This window comes from Rhamphochromis sp. 'chilingali', assembly GCF_963969265.1.
Source record: "Rhamphochromis sp. 'chilingali' genome assembly, chromosome: 13".
In the NCBI taxonomy this organism is placed as follows: Eukaryota; Metazoa; Chordata; class Actinopteri; order Cichliformes; family Cichlidae; genus Rhamphochromis; species Rhamphochromis sp. 'chilingali'.
In genome coordinates this window covers 21148458-21164174 of record NC_137940.1, presented here as the reverse complement: position 1 = coordinate 21164174, position 15717 = coordinate 21148458, and the positions used below count along the sequence as shown (strand labels likewise).

Here is a 15717-nt window from a genome sequence, read left to right as displayed (position 1 = left end):
CCAAAAATAACAACCAACCAGTGCTGGACTATGGCATGTGTGGAGGTTGCCCACTAACTGCAAGTAGTAATGGTGGTCAGATGGTCATAAAGAGGATCAGCGTGCAACACCTGCAACCTCTGTGTGACCACTTTTGACTGCAAGGTAATTGCACAGGTTTTCTGGTGGGATGAAACCTGTCTCCAAACAACTAAGTCCCACTTGAACTGACTATAATCAATCTCACACAGATTGGCGACTCCCACAACGCATGTCTTTGATAGAGGAGTAAATTGCTTGCAAACTGGCAATATTGTTATATAGAAGAAGGGCTCTGTCATTCTGCATTTAAATCACCATCTGCAGCAAGTTCAACGCACAATGCAAACCCACAAAAAACAAACAGAGAAGAAAAGAACAATAAAAACAACAAAAAACAATAAAAACCTGGATATTTTATTACTAACTTATAAATTATGTACTTACATATTTTGTTAATAGTTCACAACCAGCTATGAACTACTCCTTCCCACCATTATGAACATGAATAAATGATATTGATACATACACTAAATTATTTGCTCAAACACACTGTAGTAATAAGAGGTAATTGAATCCTCATAGAAAAGAGACATTGAAAGCTTATCATGTATGGTACTTAGCAAACAAGCAGTTTAAGATCGCTCCACAGCTACGACTTACAGATGTCTGCAGTAAGCTCTACTCTTCTGTACCATGAACTGTTGAATCTTTATAAAAACACTTTAATCTGCCAAAAACAAAAAACTGCAATACTGTATGCAGATGGTGGGTACAGAAAGTAAAGCATGAAGGTGTGTCAGCTGACAGAACTTGCTGTTAAGTGGCAACAATTTTTTTAGGGAAGTAAAATGTAATAAACTATAATGTTATAAGGGTAACGTGAGATCACATCTATGGGAGTAATGCCGAGAAGATGTGCTTGCAACAGGACAAAAGACCTGTAGGGTCAGTAGGTATACTGAACAAAACGTCTGCAAAAAACAAACAAACAATCAGAAAACGTGATTTACGCTTCACAAATAATAAATGTTCATTTTCAAACTGCAGTGCGTGAAATCTCAAGCGAAGCCATTAGTCAACCAGCTTTAAATCTGCCTCGTCACTGACGATATATTCAAATCCTAATGGAAAAAAATCCTATCCAGACCACTGCTGTGAGATATTCTGAGTACAAATGATTGTTAAAGTAATTCAAACAACTTGTAAGTACGTCGATTTGAAATCTGTTCCGAGGGCATTTTTTGCGTTGCATTTGTAAATACCAGAGTTCATGAGCACAGGGTTCTGTATGACCAGACTGCCCTCCTCTGTCATATGAATTCCTCCCTGTACTGTGTACCGGCTGTGGGGAGCCAGTGTGGTGCGCCCAGGTAATGTCCATGAAATGTCTGGCTTGGGAATACCAGTTGCGACACACTTTAACATGACGGGCGATCCCCTGTACGCTCTGGTGATGGAAGTCATTGTACTTGTGATTTGTGGAGGGAACACCATCACAGTGACTGGGTAGGATAGTGCTGACGACCCGAAAGAGTTGGAAGCTTTACAAATGTATGTTCCTTTGTCAAAGGTAGCCATCTGCCTGAGCTGGAGCGTACCATTGGGAAAGAAAGATATTCGGCCAATAGTTTGAGGTTTGTCCAAAACAACACCATTGGGCAGGATCCATGTGATTGATGCCTGCGGCCAGCCATCCACAGTGCAAGGCAAGTTCAGATTGAGGCCATAAGTGATCTTCATCCCACCTGGAAAAAGTCAAATTGTAACAGTAAGATAATCTCTTGCTAAAATGATAGACACAATAAATACAATGATATGGTAGAACTGAGATAACACAAACATGCGTTGACTCTTTGGCAGAACCTCTGAACACAAAAATTATACTTGGGTGCAGACCAAAACAACTAAAACCTTTAAGACCTGCGGTCCCCAACCTTTTTTGCGCCACGGACCGGTTTAATGTCAGACAATATTTTCATGGACCGGACTTTAAGATGCCGTGGATAAATAAAACAAAATAAATGATACGACCAAGACAAAAACTGTGGGATTTTGTAAATATAATAACTCTGCCCCTTAATACTCTCTGGTTGCTATGGTAACACGTAAATATTTCTTTCAAAATAAGACACAACTACAACACGGGAAAAGACCCAGGGAAACCGAGTTAACGATAAAAACCCTGAAAACCATAAATTGCACACCCGAGACTCTCGTGGCCCGGTACCAAACGACTCACGGCGCGGTACCGGTCCATGGCCCGGGGGTTGGGGACCGCTGGGGTCCCAGGTTCACCCAAGGGTTAAGAGGAAGTGCTCTTGGTCAAACAGACACATTTTGCAGTCGCTATTAAAAAGTGGGAAAATAATTAAAACTGGTCTTGGTCCAAAGACAGCGGGCATTACACAAATATATTTCTTTCTTTTTCACATATGAATGACACATAACAAAAGACATTTCTGTTACATTAATTTTGGATAAAAAAACACAAACATACCTGTAGATCCTCTGATCACTGGCTTCCTCCCAGCTTCCAGGGCATAACGTTTCTCTGCTTGTCCTGCAACATTTTTTGCTAGGCACCGATACACTCCTTTATCAGCTGGAACTGGTCGAGAGATCCGCAGAGTTCCATTGCCTAAATAATGGGTGAACCGCTGGAGTCTAGCACCAGGCATCAACAATGTGCCATTGGGTAGTATCCATGAAAACTCTGGGTTTGGCTTGCCACGGGCAGAGCACTCAAGAATCAGTTCCCCTCCATCTGGCTTTATTGGTAAGATCTCAATATTGGGAACAGAAAAAGTGGGTTTCTCTGCTAATGATGCTACATCAAATTCAACCAAAAGTGAGGCTTCACCCATGTTGTTTTTTGCTAGACACATATACCTCCCTTCATCTGTTTTCCTTATCCCCCTCAGCTCCAAGGTACCATTTTGATGGACTTGAAAGCGACCTCCGAGGTAGGGTGCTGGGAGTGAGAGGCCATAAGGAGTAACCCACCAGACTCTTGGTTCGGGTTTTCCTTCCACTCTACAATGCAGATGTGCTGTTTGGTACGATACACCCAAAACCTTGGTGGTACTCCTCCCTTTCACACCATTGATAAAGGGTTCCTGGGGCTCAGCTTCAACTTTTATGTTCTTTACATCATCACCAGCTGAATTTCGTGCCAAACATGTGTATATTCCTTCACTAGACAGTGTCACTTTCTTTACGAGTAACATTCCACCATCCATAATCTGAAATTTGTCGGATGATGCTGGTATGACATCCTTTTGTGGTGAGATCCATGTGATTCTAGGTGTAGGTTCACCAGTTGCCTCACAACTCAGTTTGGCTGATTCTCCCAGTTTTATCGTCACTAGTGATTGTGACTTGAATCTAATTTTCGGAGCATTTGGTCCCACTTTGACGCTCACTTTTCTTTCATCTTTTCCCAGTTTGTTCTTGGCATAACAAGTGTAGTCACCCTCATCTTTTTTGCCCATCTGCTGGAGAAGTAAAGTTCCATTGCCAAACATAACATGTCGGCGGTTACGAAGGCCGCTATCATCTGACTGAAGGGCGTTGTTGATTATTGTTCCATCTGGAAGACTCCAGAAAACTTCTGGATCGGGTAGGCCAGTTGCCACACAGTCCACCTAGAATGAAGGTAGGGGAGAGGCAAGTATACCGATGAATCCAAACAGCTGATCTATACAACTGGGTATGAAGAATTATGTATTATGGAAGAATCATGGTTAAAAGAAACATGAAGTCTGCTGTTTGAGTCATCAACCCATCCTGACCCTGCTCAATAACAGCTTGATAATCTTTCCATTGGTTTTATAAGTAGAACTAAATCATATAAAGGAAAAACTAGCACATAGTAAAGTGAACTGTTAGGTCACATTGTGCCTCAAAAAACCAAAAATACCTCATGACATCGATTGATTGGTTGCTCTGCTATACAAAGATGTTTTAAGACCAACATGAAAGTTGGTCTTAATATACTTATTAGTATAGATTCTGCTATGAGAGAAATAATACATATAAATAATTATTCATAATTATGAATATAATCATGAATAATTATTAATAATTAAATATAAAATAGGGCTGCCCACACAGGAAGCAACTAGCAATAATAGGGTGAGCCCATAGAAAGTCAATGATGTTCACAAAGTTCACTAGCAACTTGAAGTTGTCAGTCCTGAGTTAAACATTTCTCAACCTTAAGGTGAGGATACTGGTGATTGGCATATTACAATGTGGAAAATATTTCAGGTATTATCTAGGTGTTTGCTAGTGACTAACAATTAGCTACAAAGCAATTTGCAATGCATCCTGTGTGAATGTCTCCTTAGACTTTTCCACCATAGAATTAATGTAACATTAGCTGATATTCATCTATATGTTGCTAACAATGATTTAGATGTAGATTTGCGGCGACTCTTCACACTTATGGGAGAAGAGGACTCAAAGCATAACAGAGCACCAGATGCCTTAACTTTAGGAATCAAGTGTTCAGGGTTCTTTCCAGGGCAAACGTCCTGAAATTACTGTTTTGTTTTGGGGGGGTTTTTTGGGGGGGGGGGGGGGGGGGGGGGGGGGTTGTTTGTCTTTTTGCCTGTCCCGTTTGGCTCTTTTGCCATCAGAATTATTGTCTAAAGGCGAAGAAAGATACCCAATGGATTTACTTTTTGTTTGTTTTTGTTTTTTGCCCTTTATCCCCGTCCCTCTTCCCCACTGTTTTTCTTTCCCTCTTTCTTTCTCCCCTTTCTTTCCCCCAGTCAAATCTGTCCCGTATTTAGCAAGTGAAAATGAAATAAAATAAACAATAAAAAAAGTGAATCAAATAGACCATTACGGCAAGGCTGGGATGGTCCATTTGGTAAAGTAAATTACTGTTTTTCTTGAGACAATGGACTCAATGACTTGGCATATACTAGAGTTATCACACACAGATACATACCTGGAAGTTTTCCCCAAAAGTGACCCTGGTCTGTGCCATCCTCACATGTTCGATTTTCGGAGGGGTCATTAACACCTCAACCTAATAAAACAAATGCATAAAGTATGTTATTGTAAATAACAGCAAACCTTGGTTCATATTTCTTATCAGTCAGCTACATATTGGTGAAAGTTATGAAAATCCACTTTTAGTATTTATCACTGACACAACAGCTGCTTTAGCTTTACTCAGCCCACATTAAAAAAAACAAAACAGTGAGGACAGACCTCACCTTTAATGGAAGGCACAGTGTTTTCGAACATTAATAGTTATCAACAAGGAAGCGATACTAATGAGCTTCCAAGGAGTTGGCAACAAAATGAACTGGCCCCATATTGCTCTGACTTGTTATTACCTGGAAAAGCTCCATGTCCTCTCCATTGGGTCGCTGGAAGACACACAGATAACTTCCACCATCCAGCTCAGTTAACTGAAGAATCCTTAGGGTCCCATTACGGAAAACTTTAATTGGTCTCTCTGGACTGGAGGCAGATGGGGGAGAGAAAAGGCACTGAGATTAAAGCAGTCTGGTTTAAAGGCAACCCAAACATTTTGAGTAATCTCTTTGTTAGTGTTGTACTGGTTCACAAAATGGGACATTTCAGTTACCTGTATCGATGATCCAGGATCGTTTTGGATGGTAGTTGCCAGATGGTCCCTCTCGTGGAGTCAGTAGACTCCGGACAATGGAGGTAAACAGCAGAACCATACATAGCTGAGACGGTGTGTTGACGGGATGGGGTAGCATGCCGGTGTGTTGGAGGAATGGGAAGAGGAGGAGGAGGTTGGCGAGAGAAGGTAGATGAATCTGCTCTCACATCCAGCTGGATCGTTCTTTTGGCAATTCCCACAGTGTTACTGGCCAAACACTCATACCTGTGAGAGACTGATCACAGCTTAGTGACATCTTTTAAACAACTCAGCTGTCACAGAAGAACATAAGAACAACCATATTGGAATTTACTCATAAATCTGTGCTGCTTGGAACGCACGATTTTTAAAACCTGCTAATGGTTGATCAATAATGTTATTTTAAACAATCCTGTATGGAACATAAATAAGAAAACTGCATGCCAATCCCTATGTCACGGGAATTTAAAACAATTTATATGACTTGTGAAAATAGGTAGAGCCAAGATAGCTGCATTCATACATACAATTATTTAATTATTTTGAAACTGTCTAAAAGAAATGGCCATCTCTTACCTCCCACCATCAGATGGCAGAACATTCTTGATGAACAGTGTCCCATTTGGGAAGACAAACAGCCTGCGTCCCAGAAACTGTGAGGGTTTGACTTGGACACCTGCTGAGAGCGTCCACTTGAGAGCAGGTGGTGGTTCACCCTTCACAGAGCAGTGAAGATAGACACTTCTGCCTGGTTGGATAGAGATTTATTGGTTTAGAAGGGTTGTGATTCTATGAACGTTTCAGCCATGTCTTTAAAAACACTTTCAATGTAGATGACAATATTTTTTTGTTGTGTGAATTCAAATTACTGGAAAGTCTCTGCTTCTGTATCATACCTGGAGCAATGATCACATTATCCAGTGCTTCTTCGCTTATGCTTGGAGGCAGAGCTGCTACGTGCAGATGATAAGTAATTGTATCTGCACCTGCTGCATTGCTTGCGATACATTTATAGTTCCCTTTGCTGGAGAAATTAGCAGAATGAATGTGAAGGGTCCCATTCTGAAGCAGAGACATTGGAGAGAGGATAGTGGAAAGAGTCCCGGCATCACGAACAAATGTTTTGTCTGGGAGAATCCAGGAAATCTGGGCTGGTGGTTTGCCAGAGGCCAGGCAGTCCAGAAACACATTTTTTCCTAAGTAGACTGATATCTCTGTGGACTTGGGTGGTTGAATCTTGGGTGCTTCCGTTTGGACAGCTAAGGTGATGACCATCCGATCTGATCCAAACCTGTTCTGGGCTGTGCAAAGGTACTGTCCTCGATCCTGAAGCTGGATGTTTTTAATAACAAAAGTTCCATTTTTGAAGACTTCAAAGCGGGTACCGTGCTTGGTGTTAGCTGGGATAGTGGCACCTGAGGAGAGACCAAACCATAAAGACTTCAAAGAATTTCTGCTAGTAGAAAAAAAATAAATGGCAGACCTATTTAATACCAGACCAGAGCTGAAAGTCGAGCATATGGTAAATTGTGCCTTACCTGTTGAGACTTTCGTCCAAGCAACATTGGGTTCAGGATTCCCGGTTGCTTTGCACGGCAGGAGGACATCACTCTCTGCCAGCACTGACACGCTTGCTGTGGTAACTGTGGTAATGCGAGGTTTAGCCCCACCACCACCTTCAAACATCCATCGGAAAGGAGGTGCAGTTGTAGGACGGCGGGAGCTAATTCGTCCTGCTATTAAATTAATCAAAGCATCAGTATTATCAGAATTAATTTCTAAACAACATATAATATAATATAATATAATATAATATAATATAATATAATATAATATAATATAATATAATATAATATAATATAATATAATATAGCTCTTTCAAATGACCATACCTCCAACAGGCCACCAACCTTCATGCAAAGCCCCAGCAGTGGTGTGATGGTAGGGAAGAGGAGTCGGCATGAAACCAGAAAATGATGATGATGATGAAGGCTTAGCGGAGTTTGCAGGCTGAAGGTTGCTTGTGTAAGAAGCAGTAGGCACTGCTGGTTTGGGGGTGTAAGGTCTATGTTGGGATGGAAGGTTGGGTTTAGGCAGTAAGGGGGGTGGAGTATTGTAGTAACTAGGGAGGGGTTTGGGTGTAACCATTCTCCCCAGCTGAGCAATGCGATCAAGCTGTGCCTGGAAAAAACCAAGCATGATCCTTTGTTTTAATGTCAACATTTTTCAAATAAACATAATTTCTATTACAAGAAAGAAGCCAAACTGAGCTCAGATACTGAAAAAGTTTTTCATGAAACTTTATCATCCCACATGTGTGCTATTGGACTCAATACACATTCAACTTCTAAATGAAATTTCCATTTAGCTTTGTTTTCAGTTTAAAAAAGTCAAATCTCGGATTTCAGTAGTTAATGCTTTATTTAAGAGCTAGTGCTAACTGTCTGTGTCTGTGGTGAATTTATTCACACAGATTTTATTTCCAACGGCCTGTTTGCTGCAGAAGACATTAGATTAAGCAATAGGAAGCATGAACCATACTCCCAGCCTACAAGCCTACCCTGGGCTTAAAGAAGCAAAAAGCTCTTCAGCTTTGGAGTTTGGATGATCAAAGAAAAACTTCCTTAGACTGGTCAACAAAGGTAATCTCTGTAGGGAACGAACATTTTTCTTGATGGTAGATTATTTTATCTTGTGTAATACAACATAATGATGTGAAAAAAGACAATAGACCTGCAATACCTCACAACTTTGCAACAGATAGAGCATGGTACCATTTTTTGGTCTTCTAAGACAGTTATGCTATTTTTGTGAGGTTGTCCAATATGAGCATGTCTCTGCCAGACATTTTCTTATGAGTATTTACGTACAAAATTAGACAAAACAAACCATGTGAACTCTATACCAGCCCCAAGCCCCCCATTATACCTGTCTGTATCTGTTCCTCAGCCTGGTTAGAAACAGTTGGTCTTTTGTTTGGGTCATGCCATCCACATGATGATTCTGACGATGATGCTGGGATAGGTGGGTGTTTGAGTAAGTCAGTCTGATATTCCCTGCTCCTGAAACAGTGGGTGTGGGTTTGACTGTTTCAGCTGTAATTTCTGGTCTGTTGGTGACAAATGCGCCATGAGCCCATGGGTGCGGGAGAGCTGCAGGGTGTGACCCTAGGATGAGAACCATGAATTGCAATAAGGCTTAAAATTACAGAAAATAACAGAAAACTAATATTGTTGTGTGTTCAACCCACACTTTTTAGAAAGGAAATTATAGCATGCTACTTTATTTACCTTGATTTTGATGAGGTAAAGATCTTTGTCCTGGCCAGGAAGGGTACAGGGGATAATGATGATGACGATGATGGTGTAAAGACCAGCTAGAGGTTGGAGGGACTCTGGGAGGCTGGAAATGCCTGCCTGGATTCACATTAGTGTGCCTTCCTGTGTTTCTGTCTTGGTTTCCATATGTAACCCTCTGGGTGGTAGTTTGTCCTCTTCCCTGGTTGGTTTGATGAAGCCAGGGGTGAAGGGGCTCCATTATGGGGAAATTGCTCATTTGAGGCTTTACAGTTGGTTTGTGTATCCATTTGTCTTCTCTTTGTGTGCCCTCATCTCTGGTTCCACCTTTTGCTGAATGTGATGTAAAGATGTTGGAGGATGAAGACTTTGCGTACATTAGTGTTTTCTTCTCTGGTGAAGGTCGAGTGTAAAATCTCGGTTGTGTTGTTGACCTCAAGATATCTCGTGTATTGTAGCTCTCTGTAACCAACTTTTCTGTGTCTTTCTTTCTCCCTTCTGTTTCTATTTGATATTTCTCTTGCTCCTCCAATGCTTTTAGAAGCAGATTTTTATTGTTGATGCCATTTCCTTGAGTTTGTTTTGTCATCTCTACTTTATTTATCTCGGGTTTCTTTAAGTGTACAACATCCTTCGTCTTTTCTTCAACAGGCTGTAAAGCTGAATTATTTATTTTAGGAGTGACGATTGTCTTTGGATTAGGTAAATGGTTTCTACCTGGCAAATGACCTACGTGGGGATTAGTCTCCTTAACTGATGGAAAGGGGGTAATGCTAATTGCAAGCTGCTGAGCTGTAATAAGGATTTCACTATTTAAATCTTCCTTAGCATCCAAACTGTCACCAGTTTTGTAATTATATTCATCATAGTACTCATCTTCCTCTGTCTGATACTCAGCAGATAAGGTTTCATAGCTTTCCACTGTGGTTGGAACAGTTGTTGCAGTTGTAGTAGTTGTAGTAGTGGTAGTTGTAATGGGCGTTGTTGTCATTGGAGTGGTGGTTGTTGTTGGGGGAAGAGTTGTTTGGGGTTTGTTTGATGAATGGTAGAGGGGGTTAAGATGTGGGTGGATTCTTCTCACTGGGGGTTTTCTACGTCTGTAAGGGCGCCTTCTTCTGTTTGAACCAGCAGAAACAAAGTCAACGTTTCTTCCTCCCTCTCCTAAGTGCTTATTTTCTGACTGTTCGACTGGGTGACGAACTCCAGAAGGAACTGTAGTCCTGGGAGAAGCAGTCTGAAGAATCGGACTTTCTAATGTTTCAGAGTGTTTTTTCACATCCTCCTTCTGGCCTGTGTTTGAATGTACCTCAGGATTAAGTTTCGCATTGATAGGAAAATCTGTCTGAGGTGTAGTGGTGTGATGTAAGTTGTAAGCAGCAGTATTAACCATAGTGGCAACTGCAGTTGTAGGCTTGGCTGTACTTGGCTGGATGATTACCGTGCTTGGCTCCTCAAGTGTCTGCTCAGTGGGCAGAGCAGCACCTGGTTTCGCATTAGCTTTTGCCAGTATCTCTGCCCAACGATTTGGATCCAACTCCTTAATGGATTTATTAGGTTTTCTCTTTGAATCTTTCATTCGTATCCTTTTCGAAAAACCGTTAGGATTCCTTTGCCTCGATCCTACCTTCTCAGGGAGTTGTGTAGAAAAAGGACGCACAATTTCTTGAAAATCTCCCCCTGAGCCTTCTCGTTCTTCCAAAGCAACTGTCAAGATAGGATGCTCTTTCTCAGTTTGTACTTTAGTCTTTTCAGAAGCCTTTTCTCCCCTGACTTCCACTATGTGAGTCAGCATGTCAGCTCCATACAGATTGGAGGCCAAGCAGCTATATTCCCCTGCATCTTCTAGCGTCAGTCTTCTTACAACCAACGTCCCATTCTCCATCACTTCTGCTCTTCTTGTCTGTTGTGTGGGGAGAAGAACTTGATTTCTGGGTAGATACCATATAGTGTGACTGGGATGAGCCGAGGTCACCTCACAAGGAAGAGAGAAAGTGTTCCCTCTCTCAACTGTAATTTTCTCACCATTGAAAGCTGTTGGACTCAGTGAGCGCTCTTTGATGGTTAGTCTCAAGGGCATCAAGTCCACACCGGCTTTAGTTCTGACAATACAGTGGTAGACACCGGAGTCAGACAGTGTGGCATTCAAAATCACAAGCTGCCCATTTTCAGAAATGTGTATTTTATCAGTTACATCCTCCACAACGGACAAATCTGGAAGCATCCACTCCATTTTCACCTGTGGATCAGATGCAATGACACTGCACTCTAAGTTAACCTTTGATCCTTCAAGAGCAGTCTGAACGCGTCCTGCTGTCCCTCTGCGAATTAGTGCCCAGGAAGACGCAAAGTCACTGTCATCTTCAGCCCTGTGGATGTTGATGTCCTTTGTAATTAAAGTAGTGAAATCCATCACCAGTTTCTTGGTCGTTGTCTGCTTTCTATTAAGCCTCAAAGTGACTCTGGGTTGAAGCAGCCATGAGGGTTCTGCTACCAAATACCCTTTTAGTTCTGTGAAATATGGAGAGTTCTCATTCACAGCTTGTGTGTACTGATAGGTTACTCCACTTGCATTTCCCCTCTGATGACCTCTCTCCAAAATTGCAGGGCTTTCGTAGTAATACGCAACCAGTTGCCACAGATTTTGCAATTTCTCTCGATCAATCTCGCATTCAATAGCAGTCACCAGTGATACATTGACAGATAAGTCCCTAGGTGAACGTGGATTTGCCGCCCACGTCATAGGTGAACTGTCTCCAGGATGGCGAACATCACATGCCACATGAGCACTGTTTCCATGGCTATCTGAGAGAACAATGGTCAAATGACCTAAAGGTTTTTCAAAGTCCCGAGTGTATGGAGTGTCAGGCTCTGCTTCTGATTCAGCCCACACTGGATTGTCCCACTTTTTGAGAGGGGAACGAAGAGCCGGTCGTTCACATGTAAGCTTGTCTGGAGTTAACCCGAGAAAAAGGGTCCCATTCAGGTGCTGAGGTGAGGAACACTGTGGGCATATGTCTTTGGATCCACGTTCCTTCTTACACTTTATTACTCCTGGAAGGATGTGAGGGGAAAAAGTTTGGAGGGAAAAGTAAGGCATTGAGGTAAAATAAGGGAAAATATAAGAGATGATAGGAAAACAAGGTGAAATAGTGAAATTACAATGAATTAGAGAAAGTGCATGTACCATAAAAAATATTTAATGATAATATGTTTCCAGGCTTTCAAAGTGCTCATGTGATGAAATAGGGCTAGGGTTATGCTTTCATACCTTCATGTGTGGAGCTCCATTCCATCAACCAGTGGAGCTGACAGTTGCAGGTCCAAGGATTACCATGTAACGAGAGGAGCTCAAGTCTGGGAGCTGTCTGCAGAGCTCCGGCAGGTAACTGCTCCAACAGATTGTCTGATAGATGTAAGTGTCTGAGACAAAAACATTTACACGGTGTCTTTGTTAAAGGGTCTTCAGAGTGATGGGGACTGGAAAGATTGTTGAGTACATTGCACATATTGAAAGGAAACACATGTATTACATTACCTGTGTATCCAATCCTATCCTAGATCCACAATGCAAGAATTTTAGGAACTATCGAAACTCTTTAAACACTGTTTTCGGGGTCCTGTTTAGCTTCTGTTTGAAGGTTGCTACACTAAGAGAAATTTCTGAGCAACACATATGTGATTGGTCTGAGAGTAAGCATACATTAACTGAAACAATCATTTTGGGGGCTATTATCAGTTGCACTGGGAGCTAAAGGCCTCTAAAAAGTGTCTTCTTATATTCAACACATAAAAACACAGAAAATGTCACTTGTAATCAGACATTATGTTGCTTAAACTAAAACAGTACATCTCTCTGCCTACTTCAGGATTACGCAATCCAAAACACACGACAAAAACACAGCTCCAGTTTGTTAAGGCATGAGTCTGGGTTTGCTCTCACAACCATCAGCTGGCTAATATGGGACATTAGCATTTCTATTGGCGGCACCATGCAAACCAAAAAAGAAATAAATAAAAAAATAGGATGGCAGTCTCCTTACAATCAGGTGAAATCTGCTGTTGCCTGGTGATTTCATTGGATTTTTTGATATTTAGCAGCCAGTTTTCAGTAGCTGTGGTGACCAACATGTCTGACCGACCACTTTTAATGGAAGGTGACTGCACGGGTCATCTGTTAGAAGCGACCTAACTCAAGATTTCTGAACACCTAAATCCTTTTACAGTTAAATGAAAGCAGCTATGTCACTACTTCTGGAAGAATTTCAGTTTTAGATCAATATGGTTCCAGTTCCAGCCTTTGAATTCAAGTTGATGTAAATTTCTGCAAATGCAGATGGTCATTTGTTTTTATTTATTTATTTTAAAATTATATTTACATCTAATCACTATATTATCAGAAACAGACTGCATGGAATTACAAACTCAAGTCCATTACAGTACAAACTGATAGCAGACCGACTCCATTAATTTTCATTTCATTGCCATCTTGAGGCATCATGATGACAGCAGCTGACTTAAACTGGTTACAGACCCGGTCTTCATGGCAACCATTTAATAGGCAACAAGATAGCAAATTCATTACGCATGGTTGTAATAATTTCCTTTGTGCTGTGGTGCCTTGTAGCATAAGTATGCAGTGCTCAAAGGAGAACCGCACAGAGTTTACGTTTGTTTGTCAGGTTCTTTGAGCCATTCTAGTTTCTAAATGAATGCCAGGGCACAAGGTTTCCTAGTAGAGAGCTACACTGTGAACCATATTTTGAACGGCTTGGCTTACTTGCGTATATTTACTTCCAATCAAAATAATGTAAATAGATAATTAGGTACAAACTCAATAACCTCAAGTTAGTTTCAGATAAATTTCTCGATGTCTTACTTGAGTCCTGAGGTCCAAAAGTGTCCTAGTACTGACACTGTTATGAAGGTATGCGGGTGGACCTCTTTGAGAAGGTTCCCCTCCAGCTGCAGGAGTTTTAGGGAGGTCAGGCCAGAAAAGGAGTATGGCTCTATAAAGTCTATAAGGTTGTGGTCCAAATGGAGACGAATCAAACCGACAAGACCCTCGAACAAACCAGGATTTATTGACGTTAGCTTGTTGTAACTCAGCTTCAAGATCTGTAAAATAGTGAATGACAGAACTATGAAAAGACAGAAAGACATTTTCAAAGATAGCTGCAGTCTTTAGTTGGCCTGTGATGTTGCTACGGCACAAGAGTAATCAGGCAGTTGCAGTTGAGCCTCATTCCACCTGTCTAATGTGCAGTAATAAAGTCCAGAGTCTCTCATTTTTAATTCTGATGTAATTGCATGGATCACTGGTGTGTTTAAAAAGCTAATTTAGGCGTTGATCAGATCCATCTGGACCCAACAGGACTCATTGCAACTTTAGTCAAGCAATCAAAGAACAGCTAATTACTGGCTTATATGTGGTTTACACAGGAGAAGATTGAACTCTGTGCATACACTGTATGCCATTAGTGTTCATTTCTTTTACACTTATCATTTCTTCATTGTAATCTGTGTTTCCATAAAAAACATTTAATGTCACTGGTAGAAAGAGAAAAACCATCTGATCTACAGAGTGTGATGCAGAAGTAAACTTGGCTGTTGAATGAAATTTCCACTTATGACCTAATCAAGTTTGAGTCCAGTGAGTTTTGACTTTTTATTTTGATAAAAGCAGCAGTTCCTTCTGTTTATACCAACTGTAATAAACAGGGTCAAGATATGAATGTGATGTATACAAAGAGACAAACTGTACCTGTAGTGATCTCAGGCTGTAAAAAGCTCCAGGATGAACCATGTTAATGTCGTTGCCATGTAACATGAGCATTTCTAGCTGCCGCAGTGACCTGAATTCAGACCCCTCCACCTCCGTCAGGCTGTTATATCTGTTAGAGAAAACAAACAGGACCAGGTACTGTTATGGCATAAGGCGAAGAAGGCAACAATATTCAGCAATCTATGTGTGTAAATGTGACCTTTCAGATAAAAGGAAAATGCTTGAAGGACTGACAAGTGGAAAGAATGAAGGGTGACAGAGAGTGTTCAGACAGACTTTGACCCACAATGGGTTTTTCCTCCTTAAAGCTTTCCTATTTTTAAATCAGAGGAAACGCATGTGCAGATTCAAGTGATTTATCTTCTTTACAAAGAAGATCTAAAACAGCACCAATGTGGAACAGGAAGTAGCCTAACATGTTCAGAAAGTAGGCGCAGTTTTCTAAGATATTATTTCTATTATTTCTAACAGTTCCAGAGTAAAAAAAAAAAAAAGACAAAATGATCATGATATGTCAGCATTTCCAGTAACTGGTTATGAACTTTTCATATAGCTTTGCCATGCAAAACCACTCTGCAAACCTCCTCAAAACCTCTTCTGGCATCAACATCAACACAAAAACTGAGCTGGTGCTTCATGGCTCCTTTAAGTGTAGCGTGTATGTGGCCATGCACTTTTGTCCATACATTCATTCATGTCAACATTTATCAGAAACAGCTACATCCTCAGCCCCACATCGACTATACGAGTCTCAAGTATGTTAGACTACTTGGTGTTTAGAAGTCAGCCTCCATCTCCTTACAGCTTTAAATCCCCATGTGCTACAGCAGTCCCCTGTGCTGTAGGCGGTCCATACCATCCTCCAGGCCATTTACTGAACAGTTCCTTTGAAAGACAGTGGAAACCCGCAGTTTTCTTTTGAATTCAAACTGCATGTCTCTAAACCTACACTAAAGGAAACAGGCCCAAGAGTCTAAATAAAACACCCAAAC

At 41.1% G+C, this 15717-nt stretch overlaps 1 protein-coding gene across 3 annotated transcripts in view; it reads right to left on the bottom strand.

Moving 5' to 3' along the window:
* Positions 1-434: 434 nt before the first annotated feature.
* Positions 435-15717, bottom strand: part of LOC308408169 (matrix-remodeling-associated protein 5) — a 29530-nt gene continuing 14247 nt past the window's right edge. The window contains exons 4-17 of one of the 3 annotated variants that reach the window (XM_080900306.1): positions 14705-14834; positions 13820-14058; positions 12212-12363; positions 8938-11994; positions 8576-8814; positions 7540-7828; positions 7186-7380; positions 6544-7062; positions 6224-6395; positions 5627-5893; positions 5373-5499; positions 4979-5059; positions 2519-3665; positions 435-1766 (exon numbers count right to left, since the gene is read on the bottom strand). In XM_080900306.1, the coding sequence (XP_080756432.1) occupies positions 1213-1766; positions 2519-3665; positions 4979-5059; positions 5373-5499; positions 5627-5893; positions 6224-6395; positions 6544-7062; positions 7186-7380; positions 7540-7828; positions 8576-8814; positions 8938-11994; positions 12212-12363; positions 13820-14058; positions 14705-14834 (7168 nt within the window). In that variant the 3' untranslated portion in view covers positions 435-1212. Of the gene's footprint in view, positions 1767-2518; positions 3666-4978; positions 5060-5372; positions 5500-5626; positions 5894-6223; positions 6396-6543; positions 7063-7185; positions 7384-7539; positions 7829-8575; positions 8815-8937; positions 11995-12211; positions 12364-13819; positions 14059-14704; positions 14835-15717 lie in introns of all 3 variants that reach the window. The other 2 variants (XM_080900307.1, XM_080900305.1) reach the window with 2 other exon arrangements.